This window comes from Adelges cooleyi, unplaced genomic scaffold (genome assembly GCF_023614345.1).
Source record: "Adelges cooleyi isolate 19-005CV unplaced genomic scaffold, UGA_ACOO_1.1 ACOO_flye_CR_arks_rails_tigmint_CR_PRNA_14, whole genome shotgun sequence".
Taxonomy (NCBI): Eukaryota; Metazoa; Arthropoda; class Insecta; order Hemiptera; family Adelgidae; genus Adelges; species Adelges cooleyi.
The window spans coordinates 583,595-604,672 of NW_026095795.1; the positions used below are offsets into that span (position 1 = coordinate 583,595).

Genomic DNA, 21,078 nt, shown 5'->3' on the forward strand with positions numbered 1-21,078 from the left:
TTATAATTTAAATTGGACAGTCCCGTTATGCCCCACATAAGCTAATATTTGTTTTGAATGAAACCAATACATTTGAATACTTTATCAATTATTAATAATACTACACAAAACCAAACTACAGAAGTAATAATTATCACTGACTTTGGAGGAATCCAGTTGTCTTATCTTACTTCATGTGCTTAACTTGGCCCATGTTCCCCTATTAGTTTGATCTTTTTCGGATTCATCCATTTTTTCGTTACCTAGTTTGCTGATGTTTTGACCCCTATGCAGGGTTCATACTCACCTTTTTTTAAAAATTAGCATTTTTATTTAAAATTATTACCTTATCGAACTGGATGTAATGTTTGTGGTCGTGCAAAAAACCGCGAAAAAAAACCTAGTTATTTACTTCTCTCCGCGGAAAAAACATTGAATCATGGATATGTTATCTCTTATCACTTATTTCTTATCTCTAATCTCTTATCTCTTAGCTCCACGGATATATTTAATAAACTAGATTGCTAAGCATAATATATTATCTTATACACAAATCCACATAAATGGCGGACGTCGACTTCCATTCTTATTCCTAGTTGGAAATCTAGTTTATTTTATATGACTGTGTTTAGCTCTAATCTCTTATACATTTTTCTTATCACTTAACTCTTATCTTAAATCTATAAATAAACGTATTTTCGCGAAGGTACCGAAAGCAAACGGTTCGTTATTAACCGTTTTGGCGATTTTTTAATGTCAAAACTATTTACTAAAATGTTTGCTCTCATCGCTAAACAGCTTTTCTGGCAGTTTGTAATGTTTGGTACCTACCTATGAAAATGCAAAGTCATTTTTGCAGCAAGCAAACAATCTTTATCAATCTAAACATTACCAGCACATGTCAGTAAAAAAACAGTAGAAATTTGCCCTAAAATGGGGTTCTAAACGTCAGCCAAACAAGTAAACAATGACAACATTGATAGATCATTGGGGATGATCAAACTAACAGTTGAATCCATGGAAGTTTTAATACATTGAAGATATGCGCTGTATATGTAGATATAATGGTCTGCTATATTATACTGTCATAAAACGGTTGAAAATAATTGAAATGTAATTATTACCGACTAATGTCGGTTCGGATTTGGTAGGAACATGGTGGAAATATCGATACCTATCAACGGGCAATTAACGAGATAAATATGAGCTAAAGGTCGACAAATCATTTAACCTAAGGTTGACTGACAATGTACACAATATTAGCAGCTAGATCGTTAAATAAATTGAAGTGTTTAGCTGATGTTTTGCATTTGATCAACTAAGTCGTTTCGATTAGTGAAAAACCTCATTAGAACCACACGGGCGTTTCATTGTGTTAAAAACAACAAGTCATTAATTCATTACATGTTTCCAACGACACGGGTAATTATGTATGCACACATTTTGGATAGGCGGAAAAAGCATTATAGGTGGGTTAGTAGTGCGTTTGTTCAAGAGGGGTCAAACTTTGTCGACAAAACAATAATTTTCTCAAATCAATACCGCAGTCGATAGGTTAAAAACTATAGAGAGGCATTTTTTTTTGTAAAATTTTGTTAGTATAAAAATTTTCTACCGTGTGTTTCGTTTACTCTTCTCAGTTTTTTTACACTCGAGCGTTTTTATTTAATATTTTTATTTATTAAATTATTCCATATTCAAATAATGGACAGGTAGGTATCGACAACACTGTTGGGTCATTCCGAATTTATAATCAACAAGGTGTTCGTATCCACGGCTTTTCTCTTTTTTTATTTAACCATAATTATTATTACAAATTCTAAATACTGATATATCAGTCGTAAACAACTATAAAAATTGTAATATTTTTTTATTATATTTGGGTTTAAAATGTGGAAAAAAGTATGAATTTAGCTGTGAACAAAGTAGGTGCCTACATTTCGCCATTACACAAGTATACTCCATTGTAAAAAAAATTTAAAAAAAAAGATGATGTTGATTATACATTGAATGGCCCTATTGGCAACTAACAGTTAATACTCGGTTGTGTTCATTTCAGAAACTTAAAAATTAGTTTGTGATGTCCACCGCAAATTATTAGGTTTGAATACATTTTTCTGTTAAAAATTGATCGTTACCAATCACTATGGCATGTTGCTTCAGTTCAATGAACACTGTGGAAATCATAGGATTCGTTTTTATTTGTGTAATATGTCTTAAGCTAACGCGGTTCGTACTAAAATTCTCATATCAAGAGCTTCTTGCACCGTTTCTACATTTCAACGTCGACTTTAAGAAAACTGGAAAATGGGCAGGTAAACTATTTCGTACAGCGCGTCGTATAACAATAAACTGCTTGAAAAAAAAAACTGTATACGAGCATTTGATCAAAAAAGTAATCACTATTAAAAATGATTAACCACATTTTTGTTTCATTTAAAGCCATCAAAAAAAGTTCACGGTATTATTTAAAAATGTTGTTAGAATATTGTATCTCTAGGTTTTATGCAAAACGCATAATTTAGTTATAATTAAAAATAACAATAATAACGATAATCATTATTATTATTATATCATCCATTTCAGAGCTTCTCTGGTCAAGTTCATAAATACTTTTATAGTCCTCCTATATTGAACCCGTATTAGTATATTTCAATTGTGTATTTTTGTAACATTCTGTTAATTTTAAAATATTGTCAGTCGAATAAATAAATATGATTAAATTTTCGACTATTACAGATTTTATGGTACCGATTTAATCGATCAAGCAGCTAACAATATGGTTGGTTGTCTTGATCTTTGGATAGCAAATTAATAACTGGCTTATCTATAATTATCCATAAAAACATATCAAATATATTGCACAAATGTTATGACTCTCAAATTAATACTGCTAAAGTCTAAGCTGATAACAGTGAGCTAATGTTCAATTTGAAATGTAATTAATTATATATAATATTAATAAATAAGTCATTTGCTACCTTTCAAACGGTTGGTTGTATTGATCTTCGGGTAAAAAAACCAATTTCAAACTTTGATTCATTTTATAATATTCTGATTAATGCTGTACTAGCATCTTTAATTGTCCATAGAAAGATGTATTTTTTACTGATTTTTCCACTGTCGAAGTTATTTTACCACTAAATATATGTTAGCGTTTTTATGATATAAAAAATACAGTTGATGCATTAAGTTGCATAGTAACATCAAAATCAATTTAATTTGCATTGTTTATTATAGTTATAACAGGTTCTACTGATGGAATTGGAAAACAATATGCCGAACAGGTATGCGGACATTAGTACTTGACTAATAAAACAATATATATATATATATATTGTTTAATTTAAAAAAATATATATTCATTCGACATTTTAACCCATCTTTTGTAGTTGGCCGGTAAAGGTATGGATGTGGTACTCATCAGCAGGACTAGATCCAAATTGGAGAGTACGGCCGATGTAATAAGTAAGTAAAGAATAAGATGAACCCAATTGTCAACATTATAATGCTGTTAGGATTGAATTATGAACTATGTGTATTACAAAGCGGGCGCTGAGTTTAGGCAATTAATAACGCACTTATGAATATTGTTACATACCAAAAAACAAAACATTTTTCAAATAAATCACAAGGAGATGAAATAGAAAGTTTTTCCACCTAAGACTTGTAAACTTGTGACCGAGTAAATTTTCAGGAAGTTGAATCGGTTACATTCAATGCATTTATTATAAATTGCAAATTGTTTTTCGTATGATTGCAAAAACCATACTTATAATGATTATAAAATTGAACCTTAAAGCAATTTCACACTAATGTTGTTAATATTCAGACTTATCAGCTACTATCCGGCAAACTGGCAAATTTTCTGGATATTTTTTTACCTAATTAACTAATTACGTTATTGCTTTCAATAAAGTACATTATAAATGTAGGCACATACACGTTTTGTAAAGGTAGCTGGTTACATTAACTTGAAATAAAAAAATAAATCCGGATAATTTGCAATTCTCCATTTAATTGTCTATACGATATCCGGATTTCTGTCTCAGTTCAAATTTATATTTCAGTAGTCTATCCCATTTTTACCAAATATTTAGAAACCAACAATTTTCGCTCCAGTTAACCGTCGTACAAGTTCGTGTAATTTAGATAAAGATTTTTACATTTTCTTTGACCCAACGACTAAACTAAAGAGGTGTAAAATCTACATTGCTGTAGAATTATTGCAAAAAAATGTACTACACAAATTGCCTAGTTGGCGTGCCTACATTTATTATTAAATAAATGGAAACTATTGTTATCAATACACTAGCTGTTTGAATGTTAGGAAACAAATACGGAGTGAACGCGAAAATCATAGAAGTGGATTTCACCGACAACAACCCTGATGCCATGTACGACCGTGTGGCAAAAGAACTGCGGGACTTGGATGTAGGAACGTTGATCAACAACGTTGGACTGTGCAATCCCTATCCGGATTACTTTTTGAACTTCGACCAAAACGATCCGCTGTACGATAACATCATCAAATGCAATATCGTGTCGGTGGTAAACATGTGCAGGATAGTTATGCCTGGTATGGTCCATCGCCGTCGGGGAGTAATCGTAAACGTGTCATCAGCGTCGGCCGAATTACCGTCTCCGTTGTTAACGGTTTACGGTGCTACCAAGGTATCTAACATTAAATTAAACTCATTAATAATTTAGTGATGGGAAAAAAAAATTTGGATTTTCATGAAATTTGGTTTTTTGGAATTTCGAAGTCCAACAAAAAAAAAAAATCCGGATTTCACGAAGAATCCGGATCGAATAACAAATCCGGATTTCATAGTTTCAACTTCAGAAACTGTTAGCTGACTCGTTCAGCATGACCACGTTTTTTTTAAATTAGTCGACTTATAATCCTCTATGGAATGCTATTATCGGACCCCTTCGACTAAATTAACTCAAGTCTTGTGTTTCTAATAAATTTTAACTTTCATATTATAAGTGTTCTGTGTTACAATTTTCACTATTTGTGATGTATTAAAAACATTTAATAGTTATTTTAGTTATATTTTTGTAGGTTTTTACATATTAAGTAAAAACCTTACTATTAATAAGAAATGACTGTCGATGGTAATTGGTCAAAACTAACGCAGAGTGATTTTTTTATCATGGGCTAAATAAGAAATTAAAATATTTTTTTGCATGTGGGTTTTATACAATGTCATCTCAATTTGTCCCAATTATTTTTGATAGCAATTTTTGAAACTTAAATGGTAACGCGTATTTTTGATTAACTTTTTAAATTTAGAATAATGTACTAAGATTTTTGACTGGTTCATAACCAGTTTTGCATAATTGTTCAAAAGTTAGGATGGTAGGAGACTTGCAAGCACTTGCTTGCAGATAAAAATAATACTACACTCCACCTTTTCTCCTGCCCTAAACTTGAAACTTCAATAACTTCAAAAATAGTTAACCGAAACTGGTATTCCCAATTTAAAAAAGTTAATAAAATATAATACACGTCACCATTCAAAATTTACAAGTCGCTGTCAAGTTGGGAGGGAGTAAAAATAAAAAATAAAAAGTTGTGAAAAATTGAGATCACATTATGTAAAAACAGTATGAAAAAAAAAAACATTTTAATTTCTTGTTAAACCCTATGAGATATTGAGTGGCCCATGATAAAAATATCACCCTGTATACCCTTAATTTATTATTAGAAGAAAATTAAAAATCCGGTCTACGGATTTAAAAGGAAAACTTCGAAATCCGGATTTACAACAAAATTCCGGATTCCGAAGTTGGAATTCATTAACTCCGGATTTCGGATTCCGAAGTTTAAAAATCCGGATTTTAGAACTTTAGAAAATCCGGATTTTCCCGTTACCAAACTAAAAATATTAAATAAACATTAATAACATGAAAGATTCGCCGCATTTCAAATACATATATCCCGTAGGCGTTTGTCAACAAGTTCAGCATCGACTTGGCTACCGAGTACAACCGACACGGTATTATTGTACAGTGTGTTACACCTGGTTTCGTCGCAACCAACATGAGCAAAATCAGAAAGGCGTCACTGGTGATCCCTAGTGCCGAAACGTTTGTCCAATCAGCTCTTCAGACTACCGGCATCAAAAACGTAACCGCAGGATATTTTCCACACTCTGTTTTCGTACGTACAATGGACATTGAATATTATATTAAAATAATAACATAGCTTTTGGGTGTTGTACGGCCTATGGACGTCATTACACCGTTAAAATTTGCAATCTCCTATCTAATAACTAATATATATATATATACACGTGTATTGTTAAAACTGTTTTAGATGAAATGTATTCAACTGGCTGAAGGCATATGTCGTCCATTTTTAGCTAAAATAGAAATTAAAGTTTTACTCGCAGCTCGTGAAAGATTAAAAAAACAAATGGTTCGCAAAGAACAAAAGAACTTGAAGGAATAAAAAACAATTGCTTATGGAAACGAATTATACACATATTATTCGTATTAAACTGGTACTTTCATTGTAAAACAATTGTTTTATACAATTTTATTATTTATTTAATTTCAATAAAGCAAGAATGATGTGTTATTACTTTATAATTATAACGTGCTAGTTAAAGCAGTATAAGAATACTTTAATTATGTATTTTCACAACAATATACGATAATTAAAAATGGATAATTAAATGAATACATTTTATTAGTAATGCCATTTTCAACTATTATGTGAACCTTCGATTGTATGAGCTTCGAAGACGAAAAAGTATGACAACATTGGTGGTGAGTTAATTGAGCAACAAATTACATAGAAATTGTAGTAGGTGATATTATTTTTTTGTACCCTGTAAGTATAAAGTTTACTATATTTTTCAGTTCTTAGAGAAAATTTACCTTCATTCCTTGAAGTTTACTTAAAAGTAGCATAGACTTGGTTTTATATTAGCATTTCATTAAAAAAAACATTAAAAAAATATGTTATGCTTTGTTGCCTGTACTCAACTAATTTCATACTATTCAATAAGATGTATTTAACATATTTAACTTGGATACCTCCGTCTTTCAGTCTAAATTAAAAATCATATAAGCAACCTTAATTATCGTTTAACTACAGCCAAGTATAATAGCCAATCGCATAACACTAATTGTAAGTAAAGTTGGCACAATCAATTAATTCGCATTGGTTATTACTTATTATATTTGTTGTAATTTATATATATATATATATATTCATTAAATACTTGTCTTGACCTTTTGTGGCTATTTTTTAATTTTGTTTAAGCAAAAGTTTAAAATTTCAAAGTAACAATATTTTTAGAAGTTAGGGGGGATTGGAATTAGTTGTACTGGCTTAAATTGTGCTTGATTTGAACTGTACTTGCTTTATTAATAAACTTCAAATTCATATTTTTATTTTTCGGTTAAGCAACTTAATTATAGCATTATTTAGTTTTAAACTAATACCATGACTTTAATTGCAGGTAGTGATTTTTTTTCTTTTCTTGTTTGGGCGAGTAAGTTTTAATTCGCTTTTTTGTAGAGTTGAATTTCGTAAAAAACCATAATTGATAATGATTGTTTTAATATGTTTTTTAAACAGAAAAAAGGGGGAAGGGGAGAACAATGTTATAATTAAACATTGGATGATATGCTATGATGGCACGTACATAACTTTCCTTAAAAATTTGATTTAATATAGTATTTTTATAGGTAAAAAACAGTAGGTGACCTTTTTAAGTAGCAGTCAGAGTAGCAAAAAAAAACTGTTAATAATTAAAGCTGGATCGTTTTGCACACTACAGTACTTAGTTAATAACTACTACAAAAATTGGATCTGTACTCTATAAGTATATTTATAGCAGGTAAAAATATCCATTACTAAAATATTCGATAACCAAAATAGCTGAAAACTGTATTGTTATGTTATATAAATTAAAAGTACCATATTAATTCTGTATTTTACTTATTTTCAAATGCTATTTTTAAAAGTGGCACGCTATAGCTGTGGTATGCTCGAGTAAAGCGACAGTAATCAAAGGCCGTCAACTAGTTAAACCTATTCAAAGTGTAAACTCGTGTCAAGCTAGTAAAATTAAAAATAATGTATTTTTTTTTTTTTTGGTATGACTTATTTATTCAAATAACAGAAGAGAAAAAAAAATTACATGAATAATTCGGTATTTGAGATATTGTCATCTTGTATGAGGTTGATTCTGTAACGTAATTATTGTACAATATGAATATAAATAAAAGCTCAATCAATAATAACAGAATACCAGTGATAAACTCACCTTAGTCTTTGAACTATTGAATCCACTGGATCGCATCTGTAAAATGCGAAAGTGGCGTCAGGACAATTAAGAAATGTGCCGAGTTTAGGAAAGTGTGTTTATCAACCACCAACGGTATAATAAATATAGAGTGTCGATAGCATGTTGTAAATGTGTACTTACGTTGAACGTACAGTGTAACGGCGGCTTTGTACTTCGCGGGGTGTCATTTAGCAAACAATACGGAACGATTTTGGGCTGCATGATCAGATATAGGCATAGCCACACGGGCAAGCTGTAGAAGAATATGATGTTTATAGCGAACTCTTTGCTCTTGTCGAACAGTCGAATGTTTCGGGACTTGGTGAACGGATGTACGACGTAACCCTTGCTGTCTTGCTGCACCTTACAGCCTATCAGCTGCTCTTCTTTGTAACAACGGAACTCGTGCAGCCAAACGCCGTTGCTGTAGACCACCCACAGCCAGTGGCTCTTGTACGGCGAGATGGCTTTCAGGAAACCCAGCAGGAACGCGAAGGCCGCGTACACGCCGAAAACGACCAGGCTGATGACGATCTTGTGGTGCTGTTGTACGATGATCTCGTTGAACGCGGTTACCGGCACGTCGCCGAGGAATCCGGCCTCGGTGTATTCCTTTTGGTCCAAGAACGTGGCCGACTTTTTCTTGTATACCTTGGCGCCGTCGTCGCCGTGGAAACACTTGCACTGCCAATGCCACAGGCAGTAACAACGGGAGTCGGGAATCGCGATGAACACTCTGGACGCCAGTTTGTTCATGGCCTTGTCGAACAACTGAACTAAAAATCGAGAAATTTTATCGAGACCCACAACGACACATCCCCACCGCCCAAAAGTAAACGCTACGAGCTAACCGACTCCGCCGGAAAAGTCTTCGGGACACGTCCTGGAGTCGAGCATGAACTCTGCCGTTTGCTGCGGATGGATCGTCGCCTTCCTGTATCTCTTGTCCCAGTACAGCAGGTTAACGGAAACCGTGCTCGACACTAGGCCCAAGTTCGTCAGTGACAGACGTATGCGCATCTTGTTCAAAATCGACGAACTCGTGACGAATATCTCGCTTATTTGCACCTGAGCCCTGCGGTCATCAGCAAGCGCACGGCGCGATTAGGCGATTAAAAATGGCCGTGATGAACGTCACGCACTTGTTTTGGATAACCGTGTTGACGTTTAGATCGATCTCGCCGACACCCTGTATCGACAGTTCTTGGTTGCCCTGCACGGGGAAATTGTCGATCGTCATCCGGTCCTTGTCAAAGTTAACCGAATCTCCTAGATACCGTTCGATGAAATGCCGGGCTGTACGGCCCGATAGCCGATCGCTGTCCGACTCCAACCACAAGTCGATGGGTTGTCCGTTCAGGCAGCTTCCCCTCGGCTTATAGCACCTGTCCGGTTGCTCGTAAAATGCTTGTTGCGTGACACCGATTTTGTTACACTCGTTTCCGGTCGGCGTGAAGTCGCTCCGGTCGACCACCAGTAATTTATTGGCGGACGCTGAAAAAGAAATCCCATGACAACCGTTGAAAACCGAACCTGCTGCTTGTCAAGGGACTAGGGTTGACGAATCCGAGTACCGTCCAATTTAGGCAATCCCTTTTGATAAAACATTGGCACATCTTGCGGTATGAGTACCAAAACGTTCGCCATGTTGATCGGCTGGCTATCGATTACTTGTTTCTTCGGCGTGTATCTGTCGAGAGAACAACAGTTTCAACATTGTCAACATTTAGAACAAAACCGAGACAACTGACTTCGAAAGCGCATCCTTTGAGACCCAATTGTTGCGTTCGTTCTTTTCGTACAAGTTCAGAGCTATGGGCAGACATACCTGGGGATCTTCTATTTCGTAGACGTTGTACCTGATACCCAAGAAACGACGGCATTCGATTTGTGAATATAACAACACTGCATTTTGGTACTTACCACAGGTCACTGTATCTGAAACAATGCGAGCTTTCATAATAGGTTTGCGGATCAGTGTAACCGGGGCGAGCGCTAATATTTTTACAGTGCTGCCCTCCTCTCGGTTGAACGTCTTTACGAGTATTACAAATTTCTTTCATGTCACTCACATCATGAACACTTGACAGCTGCCTGGGCTGACGAGACAGGTTAACGGCATCGGAGCAAGAACAACAAAATCCCTACAAAGTCAATCGACTAACTGTTAATCTCAATCCGCTATTATCACATTCCAGCTCATTTTTAAAATGTACTTCTGTAAACGGCAACGGATCGCTTAGACCATAAAATTGGGTTCCACACGTTGGATTGTCTTTGCCCGCGTTGCAGCCAAAGTAGTTTTCTCGATTTTCGTTGTTTATCACTTCTTCCGTCGGCTTTCCGTTGACGAACTAAACAATTAGAAATGTCTACATAATATTGGGACCTTTGTCAGTGCAATCGGCGAGTGAAAAATAATAAAAAAACTTACGTTTATCCATTTCAGATGGTAGATATGACCAGGTTTGTTTAGTTGAACTTTAAGGACAATCGGTTTTAACAAGCGACGCATAGTGTTGTTCAAGTCTGTGCTCATCCGTACTTGCCTAATATAAAACACCTGAATCCAATTAATCAACATTAGTTTGATCCTACCAAATCATAAGCGACGTGCAAAGTCCTGCTTACATGAATATCGCTGATTTTTTCGATTTCCAAGTTCACCACCACTTTGTTAGACTCGTCCACGGTTATGTCGGGCCCGGCTTCGTCTAGATACTTGACTATAGTCTGACAATCGGACCCGTTGCAAGGCGTTTCTATGCATTTCAAATGCAAATTGTCGCCATTCGAACCGGTACACAAATAACCCGTAAGATTACTAGCAACCCGTAAAAAAAGGCCAAACAAGGTGATAAATAATACAGGATTTTCCATTGTTCGGATGTCATCGAAAACAATGTTTTAAATTCAATAAACAACATAGTTACATACACTTACCTACCGAGCAACGGTGTGCGCCAACACGTTCTCGAAACGTTTAACTATTAGTATTTTCAAACACAACATCCACTAAGTGGCATTATTATAAATATTTAAATACTTTGAATAAATAGAAAATCGTTTAGAGCTTCTATGATTGTTATATATTGTTTATAAATTCCCGTTTTGTCAGAATTTTCAAGTCACTTTTCAAGAATTTTAAAACCGGAGGTATATCTTTATTAATTCACCTCCATGATCTATCCATCACCCTCCTTCGTAATCCATAATGATGTCAACACTGTTACACAAAACGTGACGGACACATTTTCACAATGACCCGACCCATAAGACATATCCATGTCAAGACAGTTGTGAGACATGGAATGGAAAAAAGCAATAGAATGGGGTTGGGGATGGGGATGGGAATTGTAAAATTGTAGTTGGTATTTATCAGCAGAACTAGATCTAAATTAGAGAGTACTGACAATAACATAAGTATGTATAGTAACAATGGCCAAGGAAAACAAAGCTAGGACACCTAGCAAAATACCCTTTAATAAGACAAATGGAGATCGAAAATTAAATTATTTTTAATACAGCGTGGTTAAACATTTCATTTTGATCTAAATAATGTCAAAACGTAGACAATACAAATTCAAAGTAATAATTGTGAGAAATTTGGACGAATTAAGTTATATTTATGGCATAAAAATGCCGTCAAGTCGGTCTTAGGTGTCATTAGCTTCGCATGGTTTTTTGTTTCTCTTATGATGTGAGTTTCTCTTTATCTATTTAAAACAATAAAAATGATTTTATTATGATTCATATTTTAATTCATGGTGCATGCCGAAAGCCAAAGTAACTACTATAGTTTATCACTTATAAAGGCGAGCCACTAAAAAATAATTAAATGAATCGAATAAGTTTTTGTTCCTCAAAGCCTAGGAAAAATACTTAAGATATTTGATCCCTTCACTTTTATTGATGGGTGACCAATAACTACATATCATTGAAAAAAAATTGTTTTTCTAAATTTTGTTTAGCCCCTTCACACGACGCCCGTAGATCTATAAACGCAATCGAAGGCTTTTTTAGGAAATTAGAAGTCGATTAGTAATGATTCAAGATTTAGTCAATATAAGTTGGCTAATTCTTCAAGAAACCATCATGCACTATTATGTGCAAGTATTTTGTATATGCTCATTGTTTCATGACAGCATAATTGTTATATTCGTTTACTTAAATTCAATTATTCTTAGGAAAAAATATTTATTTTATACTATTTTTCTTAATATCCATTTCTAATTGTATATGGTGCATCGATTTTTAGAAGAAAAAAAATTTGCGATGAAGGGTAAAATTATTTATTGGTATTGTAATTAAAATTTTAGTATGTTCAAACCAGTTATAGCGGTTTAGAAGATATCGTGAGACCAGCAATAATGTACTTAAAATTTAATATTTAGTCTTGTGTAGGGTGGATACGATAAGGGTCTGTCTATAAAAACGTACTATCATAATTACCCATTTATCGTAATTAACAATATAATGAAAATATTTTCATTACCTGTTGACTGTTCATTGACTCACACATAGCAACCTAGAAACTGATTACGGCCAAAGTGTAAATTTACCCTATTTTTGGGGGTTTTCCTAAATAAAAAAAAAATTTGAAAACAGATTTTTGTGAAAATTGTATATGTTGTGGATCCATTTTAGATCTACCTTCGGTCTAATTTTTAGATCTAAATCTCAAAAACTTTGCTTGAAAAAGTGAAACAAAGAAAAAAAATTCTATCTCTTCTAAGGGAAAAGGTTTATGATATTTCATTGGTTTGTTAACGTTTATCGATAGTACTATGTTTGAAAAACAATTCATATAAATTTGGAACATTTTCGACTATTTTTAAAAAAGTTATAGAGCGTTGTATTTTCAAGTTGAAAAATTTGTAAACTTTTTAGGTGTTTTTATCGATTTTGATGGAGGAGGGGTGACATTTTTTTATTTTTTGGCCCGATAAAGTAACTTCCAGGTATGATTTCTGATTTATAAAGTTGCTACACGAAGAAATCGGTTAGGTTAGGTTACGTATAAAACACTTATACTTGCAAATTAAGAACAATGATATTAAGATAATAATGCTTGTTATACAAGAAGTTACATTTATTCGCTTGGGAAAAAATCAACCTTGTTTGTTGTTTCTTTGTTAATAAAACTTCTAAAAAATCTAAACGTCGTTAAAGAAGTAGTGTATATTATACCATTCTAAGTCTACCGAGTACCGTGTTGGTATACACAATATTAGTTTTTTACTTGTATTTCAAAATAATCCTTTATAACGCTTGAAGATTGTGTGTAAATTACCAGTGCTTCAATAGCAATGGAAACTAAAACGTTAATACTTCAAACACTGAGCACAATCAGCCATGCTATTGCAACATTTTTACTACGCTTCATGTGGGCTTTATACAAAGAGAAAATGTTTTCAATTTCGGAAATCATTTTATTTGTTAAAACACTATTTTAGTTGCAATTTTTTTAAACATTATGAACAAAGTGTCACATTTTTTACTAAAATGTTTTTAATTGAAAATTGTTTTATAGTTATTTCGTACGAATTACCTTTACCTCAGTGCACGTCCAGCTTTCGTTAAAATTTTAGTTGAAAAAGCCTTGCCCGTGGAAGGTTAAGCCAAAATTTAATATGTTCAACTTATTTAGGAAATGCCTCGATATTCAATTTCGTATAGGATTACCTTTTTGTTTAATTATATGAGTCAAGTTTTTTTCAATTAATATATAACACTGATATAGAGTCCCCAATGTCATGTTAATAAAATGTTTGATCAACTTACAATTTTCCAATCATTTTCCTAGAAATTAATTTCAGGTTGTCACTTTTTATATATATTTTTTTTTTACAGTATTCAGTCATCAGCTAACTATTTGTTAAGATAACCAATATGACCTAATTATCCTAGGTAATCAAAATATAAGATATGTTGTTAAAGAAAAAAATCACGATCTACACCTGACTGTAAACATTTTTTAAAAAATATAATAAATAAAAAAAAAAATATTATAATTGTAAATTTATTAACAAACCAATAATAATTAATTGTTTTAAATAATAAATTACCCACATATCGTATGTACCACCATTTGTTTTATTACAAGAAAATAACGTAGTAACTTAAATTTAAATAACAACATCAAATAATAATTTCACCTCATAACGTACAATTACTTTTTTCCCCAAAAATAAGACAAAATATAACAAATGGGGGTATACGTACCATATAAAACATACACCTCCATTTATTTTATTACAAAGAAGTAATTAATGTTAACATTGTATCTAAATTGGACATAAATAATGAGAAAAAATGGTATTTAAGAAATATTTTTCGATTAGAAAAATAGATTTTAAGTAAACGATAGTACAATTATGTTGTCAAGAAATCTTCATCATATGCATAATGGTTTCATGACAAAATAGCAAACTTATATTAACTGAGTATTGAATCATAACTAATCCACTTCTAATGTCCTAAAAGAGCCTTCGATTGCGTTTCCAGTACTATCCAAGATGTTATTGGAATTTTTTGGCCGTTTACTATTATCTGCAACAATTGTCGATTGGGTTATTAGCCATTCTCGGTGCCTTATCAACTCATTATGCCATTCATCTGAAATTCAAATATATACATTTTTATACAAATCAGATTATTTAACATTGGACATTCGTGTATAATAAAATGAATAAATCATACACTGTATACTAGGTGGAATTTGGTGAAATATGATAAATTATTCAATTATAACAAACGACCTTCAGGCATGAGAAGCTATAGTAGTTTCTTCGCCGTTTGTGACCGTCCATCCTCATACTTATATTATACTAAATAAATTTATATTTTTTGACTAATATGAATTTGAACTAACCGCATTGATTTATTAATTGCTGATTTGTAATTTGCTAATGACACCTAAGACTAACTTGACTGCTTTTTATACCAAAAATGTAATTACATTACAATGTTACATATAATATTTAAGGTAATTTAAGGGATTTTAAATCTAACCAGGACACTTACCTATTATTTCGTCCAACGTTTTTGGAAAAGTTCCTCCGTAGTTAGGTGGAAGAATACTAGGATCAATGTAATTTTTCAATTCTTCAATGGATTTGTGAAAAAACACCTAAAATATTAATATGTCATTGAGATAATTCTAAATAACTCATAAAATATGATTAATTTACCCTGTCGGCAATTTTTTTTTTTACAAGCTTTAATGATATATTAGTTAATGGTTGTAGGAAACTTTTATGATTGATTACATGTATTTCATGTATCCGAATAGGGTATGCCACCTAAACATAATAATACATATATAATACGAATATGACATTATACACCTATTTGTTGTGAATAATATTTACTATATATATTCACAATATGTAATTAATATATACATATTGTGAACTATAACTAATAATTAATTTATAACATCATTTTATATTTCGAAAGTTTATTTTATTAAAAAATCACTAAACTATTAAATTAATATAATTTTTTTAAAACAATCCAAATAATAACCCTCAATAATGAATAATTTTTTATACACGAAAAACTTTATTAAAATAATACTTGATTTTTTTCCTAATACAGACCTATATAGTACAATATCTAAAAACAACTTCAAATGTATACAATTAACGCTAATCCACGGAAAGGGTTGAAGAATATTATAAATACATGTATAATTATCAATAATTATCTATCAGGCTAAATGTTCAGAAGCTGTACCGTGATGTCACTCGAAATACACTAACGATGTCCAAAAAATTATTTGTTTTAACTCTAATAGAGCTATATTTAGATATATAGCACAAAAAATAAAGATAATATTTACAGTGTAGCGTCAACTATGTAAGCTGTGTAAATATGTATTAATCCTTATTATAGCCTAATTTATAATAGCCTGAAACATAAATGGTAACGTACGTGTGTCCTTACATTTTGATTTTCTGAATATAAGTCACAGAAGTAATAACTCCAGAATATAAAATTTAAATTTGAAGTATATGTACACTTTCATTATTTAATGAGTGTTCATAAAACGGATCAAATTTTTTGAATCCCTCTAGTAAATTTAAATAGTTATGTTTAGTTCTTAAATAACAAGTATATATATCTATATTTATATATATAAATTAATTAATAAATTCGTTCTTTACTTTTATATTTAAAAAAAATACTTACAAATGCACTTCCAAATAATTTCTTAGTATTGGGTAACATAGCTGTTACGTGATTCATTGAACAATTGTTCGAATCAAATATGAATATATTCTTATTAAAGCTGTCTAACTTGGCGATTCTCAGATCAAATGTCATCGCACACAATTTAACCGCGTCATTAAACACATATTTATCGACATCTTCATTTCTAAGACAAAACACGCTAACTCTGTGGCCTTCATGTGTAGGGTTTGGTAACGGAACATTGGAACTAAAAAAAAAGATGATAATTAAATATTAGTAAATTATTCATGTTATTTAGGAACGTTTAATCAAAATATAATATAAAAGTATGATACTGACCATATTTTCATTGCTTGAAGTATCTCTGGAGAAGTCGGATCCAAATTAGAGGAGTATTCTGGTAATAAGACCTTTATAGAGTAATACTGGTCCAACTTTACTTTGGTTTTCTCCAAACTATTCTTGCACATGATCAAAAACATTTTGATTCGTTTTTCATCTATTATCTTTCCCGCATCTAATAAATAAATTTATTGTTTGGTGTGTGATATTTTTAGCATAATATTGCTACGAAAAAAAAATGTTTTTGGAAAAAAAATGTTTTTGGAAAAAAAATGTATCTAAAAATAATATATTTTACCGTCTGGGTTCGGAAGGTGAGGCTGTTTTCGCATCCATTCTTTTAGAAGTTTCACGTCTAGATCTATTTGTGTCTCAGAAGTACCCAAGTCGCTATAGATTTTACTGATTGTGCTTGGTGTTGGAAGTACCAATGTATTAGTTTCCATTGCTATTGAATTCCTGGTAATTTACACGCAATCTTAAAGATATTAAAGATTCATTTAACATACTAGTTAGAAACTTTTATTGCGTATACCAGCACGGTACTCGGTAGACTATGAATGGTATAATATACACTATTTCTTTAACGACGTTTAGGTTTTATTAACAAAGAGACAATAAACAAGGTTGATTTTTTCCCTAGCGAATAAATTTAACTTCTTATATAACAAGCATTATTATCTTAATGTTAACATTGTTCTTAATTTGCAAGTATAAGTAATTTTATTTTTTTTATTAGTTTATTATAATAAATTTTTTTTTTTTATGGTAAAATAATAAAAACCAATTGCAACAAAAATAAAACATTGTAAAATCAATAAAAAACAATTCTAGTCATGAAACTTTTTTTTAAACTATGTAGAATACTTAACAATCATAGACAAACAAATATATGCACAATTTACAAATTTTCTTTTATAATACCGGATTGTGTTGCCTCAGGAAACTCTTTTCTGTACTATTCAATAACTTGCAACAAGTTTTGTTGCTGATCATCATTTTTAGTTACAACATCATTAAACTTTTAAATTAGCGTAACTCTCTACTGCATAGTTTATAACTTTTAACTTTTTTAAATTTTCACGAGCGTGAATGTACGATAAGTCTTCTTCCCATTGAAGAGGGTCTAATAATTCTAAAATATTTCTAGACTTAGGTCTAAAAACAATAATATTACACAGTAAGAAAATGGTTTGGCTTTGTTAGGAAACAAGAATATCGTCATAACGCCAACGATTAATAAGTACATGATGTTTTCTTTAAAAACTATTATTAGTTGCCAAATTAGTCACGACTAATGCATTGTAGTGATGTAATTTTTCTTCGGGGTCTAATCAATGTAATTGTTATCTCTGCCGTTACTTTTGGTGCAGTCATCCTCAGTTTAAAATATAATCAAAATGCAACAACCGTTTTAATTAAAACTTATCTTATCGTATTCCAAATTTTCAACAAATTTTTGGATTATAATTGTATGAGATAAAAAAAACCTGTGTAATAATCATGTTACCATATTTTCTGGCGGAACCACCTTGACGGGCTCCATTCGAATGTTGGACTGCATAGGTTTTTTTTCCTACACTTACTTCGTATATACTTACAATATAGTTTTACATTTAATACTGATTGAAATTCATGCATTTCAATTGCACTCTAAAGCACCCACGACATTGTTTTTCTACATTTTGCATACTAATTTCGGTTTTTTTTTTTTGGTTGCGCATATTTTTTTTTATATTAGTGACGTGTAACAATTGGTAAGTGTCCGACAGATGATATTTTTTATAATCGTTATAACTTTGCATTGATGAATATTAAAATCTATTAAGAAGAAAATGGCATTTCATAACTTTCTAGCTGTACGTTTTTTGTTATAATTCATTTATGTATCAATACAACAATATCTAAAACGTGCACGCCCACATCTATTAAGTTTATTAGCATGTCATTATTTATCTCCTTCTTTATACTTATGAAATTGAACTTTTTATCTTATATTTGTAAATAACATTAGGCGTGTTTTAGTAGTTAAAGTAACTTTGTTATCCAACATATACTATATGTTTCTTTTCTTTTTTTTTTTTTATTGTAAATAGTGATCATATTTGAAACCGCAAAAAAATCTATAGTAAGTTAACGCTAAGTTTAGATGGCACCAAACCAGGAAAACTTTAAAATAAAAAATATAAAAACAACATTATAAATTAGTGAAAAAATGAAATTGTAATTTTTTTTCTTTTGTATTCTTTTTTTAATATTTACAAGTTTTTAGAGAAATTTGTATTACTTATATGTAATATTTAAAAATTATTTTATACATTTATATATATATATATTACACACCCAGTTAAAAAGTGATACAACTCAGAACATGTTAATTTTCAAATATCTCATTTGTTAAAATAATTCAGCTGTAGTTTATTTTACCAGCTATGATATTGCTTTTATGGGGAATGCACGCGGTCTGTTTTTTAGAAGGATTTTTAGTATAAAATAAAACTTATTAACCGACGTGCAAATGAAATACTTCATAATTAAATAACCGTAGAGAGATGAGCTCTTTGCAGGGTGATCCAACTAACGTAAGACACTCATTTTCTTGGAAAATATGAATATTTTGAGAATTTCTAAACTTTTAGGTACACATTTTACTACATTTTTCAATATTTAGAAATTTTTTATCTTCAACCCTTATACGTTATAGAAGTACGAAACTCGTTTTTTTCAAATGGAAACATATGTTTTTAATTCCATAGGTATGTGGACAATTTTTTTAAAAAAATGTTAGCGTTTGAATTTTCAATATATATTTAATTCAAGAGACAAATTTGTATTTTTATTCATCCCTTGAAAAGTTATATAATTTGTATTTGAAAGAGATGAAAATATTACTCCGCGTTTAATGCAGCGGCCATTTGACCATGTCATTAAATAACACTGATTGACAACTAAATTGATTTACTAATACAACTAGTAATACAACTAGTATAACACAAACATATTTTTGAAAAAGACTAAAAACTTAAGTTATTTTATCACGAAATAACACACTTTTTGACGCCGTTGAAATTCATGGTATATTTTTCTAGACTCGTGTGCACCAGTACAATGTACATGGAATATGTGTTATCTATTGCACTGGACACGGGTGATACTAATCATTATCATGCAAAAGGTGTACACTAGACGTGCAACCAGATGGAAAACGCTATAGTGTAATCGGTGTTCGATACTGATAAACCTACTTCCCAGTAATATGTCAAATATCAAAAATATATTTACAAAATGTTCACTATTACCAGTGGAAACAAGTTTTTGCTCGTGAAATCATTATGTTTATCAGTTTTCATCGTACATTGTAGAGCAATATAAAATGTAGTCGCAAATTAGGAAATATATAAACACAATTGACAAAACCGATTGATGAAAATTAGAAATTCAAACGTTAAAACTTTTTTAAAAATTTTGTCTACAGATTTATGAAATTAAAAATATACGTTACCATTTAAAACACCAAATGCGATAAATGTTTTACATATAAGGGTCGAAGATACGAATATTCTAAATATTGAAAAATGTAGTAAAATATGTAGCTAAAAGTTTAGGGAAAAAAAATTCTCAAAATATTCATATTTTCCGAGAAAATGGAGTGTCTTACGTTAGTTGGATCACCCTGTATATTAAGCCAACAAAAAAACAAATATTAATTATTTTGTTTGTTAGTTGAATTTTCAATAAAAATGAATATAGTTTTTTTTTTTTTTGTTTTAATTTAAATTGAATAATTACTATTTGACCTTAGTTAAAAAAAAAAATATTGTAATAAATAATTAATTTCTGTGAATATGAATGCACAATGAATTAAATCGATTTAATTAATGAATTTCACATAAAAATCGAAAAACTAAAAAAACAAAAATTTATTCTGACGATAAAACTTGGACAAGAAATAGTGTTTGTTATGCCATCCTTAGTGTACCGAGTAACGTGTTTGTATTATTTTTAGCAAAAAATATTTATTTAATACTATTTTTCTTAATATTAATGTCCAGTTGCGTAATATATGTTATTTCCTTGTAGTAAAACAAATGGTGTTATGTAAGATATGAGAATAACTTTTTCACTTCTTACATTCTTTCATATTGTTACAAATTTCCTATTAAATTAGTCGCATGGGAAAAAAACAAACAACCTTGTTCATTGTTTCTCTGTTGATAAAACTTCTAAAAAATTTAATTTCGTTGGAGAA

General features: G+C 31.0%; 2 protein-coding genes across 2 annotated transcripts; one reads left to right on the forward strand and one right to left on the reverse strand.

Annotated features, from left to right (window-relative positions):
• Positions 1–1,353: 1,353 nt before the first annotated feature.
• On the forward strand, positions 1,354–6,610 carry LOC126847973 (very-long-chain 3-oxoacyl-CoA reductase-like). Its single transcript, XM_050588435.1, has 7 exons — positions 1,354–1,691; positions 2,039–2,294; positions 3,220–3,266; positions 3,372–3,447; positions 4,310–4,653; positions 5,933–6,148; positions 6,305–6,610. The coding sequence occupies exons 2-7, from the start codon at positions 2,126–2,128 to the stop codon at positions 6,437–6,439; spliced, it is 987 nt and encodes a 328-aa protein (XP_050444392.1). The 5' UTR covers positions 1,354–1,691; positions 2,039–2,125; the 3' UTR covers positions 6,440–6,610.
• A 7,751-nt stretch (positions 6,611–14,361) lies between these two features.
• LOC126847976 (alpha-tocopherol transfer protein-like) lies at positions 14,362–17,379 on the reverse strand. Its single transcript, XM_050588439.1, has 6 exons — positions 17,128–17,379; positions 16,827–17,004; positions 16,485–16,734; positions 15,482–15,592; positions 15,315–15,420; positions 14,362–14,906 (listed from the first exon to the last, which is right to left on the reverse strand). The coding sequence occupies exons 1-6, from the start codon at positions 17,273–17,275 to the stop codon at positions 14,749–14,751; spliced, it is 951 nt and encodes a 316-aa protein (XP_050444396.1). The 5' UTR covers positions 17,276–17,379; the 3' UTR covers positions 14,362–14,748.
• Between the last annotated feature and the right edge of the window lie 3,699 nt (positions 17,380–21,078).

What these genes read in the sequence shown, in the direction of transcription:
- LOC126847973 (XM_050588435.1), top strand. Translation starts at nt 2,126, where the DNA reads ATGGCATGTTGCTTCAGTTCAATGAACACTGTGGAAATCATAGGATTC. An exon ending in CGGTTTACGGTGCTACCAAG is followed by an intron (nt 4,654 to 5,932) that starts GTATCTAACATT and finishes TATATCCCGTAG; the next exon opens with GCGTTTGTCAACAAGTTCAG. An exon ending in ATTTTCCACACTCTGTTTTC is followed by an intron (nt 6,149 to 6,304) that starts GTACGTACAATG and finishes AAACTGTTTTAG; the next exon opens with ATGAAATGTATTCAACTGGC.
- LOC126847976 (XM_050588439.1), bottom strand. Translation starts at nt 17,275, where the DNA reads ATGGAAACTAATACATTGGTACTTCCAACACCAAGCACAATCAGTAAA. An exon ending in CTTCAAGCAATGAAAATATG is followed by an intron (nt 16,735 to 16,826) that starts GTCAGTATCATA and finishes CTTTTTTTTTAG; the next exon opens with TTCCAATGTTCCGTTACCAA. An exon ending in AACGTTGGACGAAATAATAG is followed by an intron (nt 14,907 to 15,314) that starts GTAAGTGTCCTG and finishes TTTGAATTTCAG; the next exon opens with ATGAATGGCATAATGAGTTG.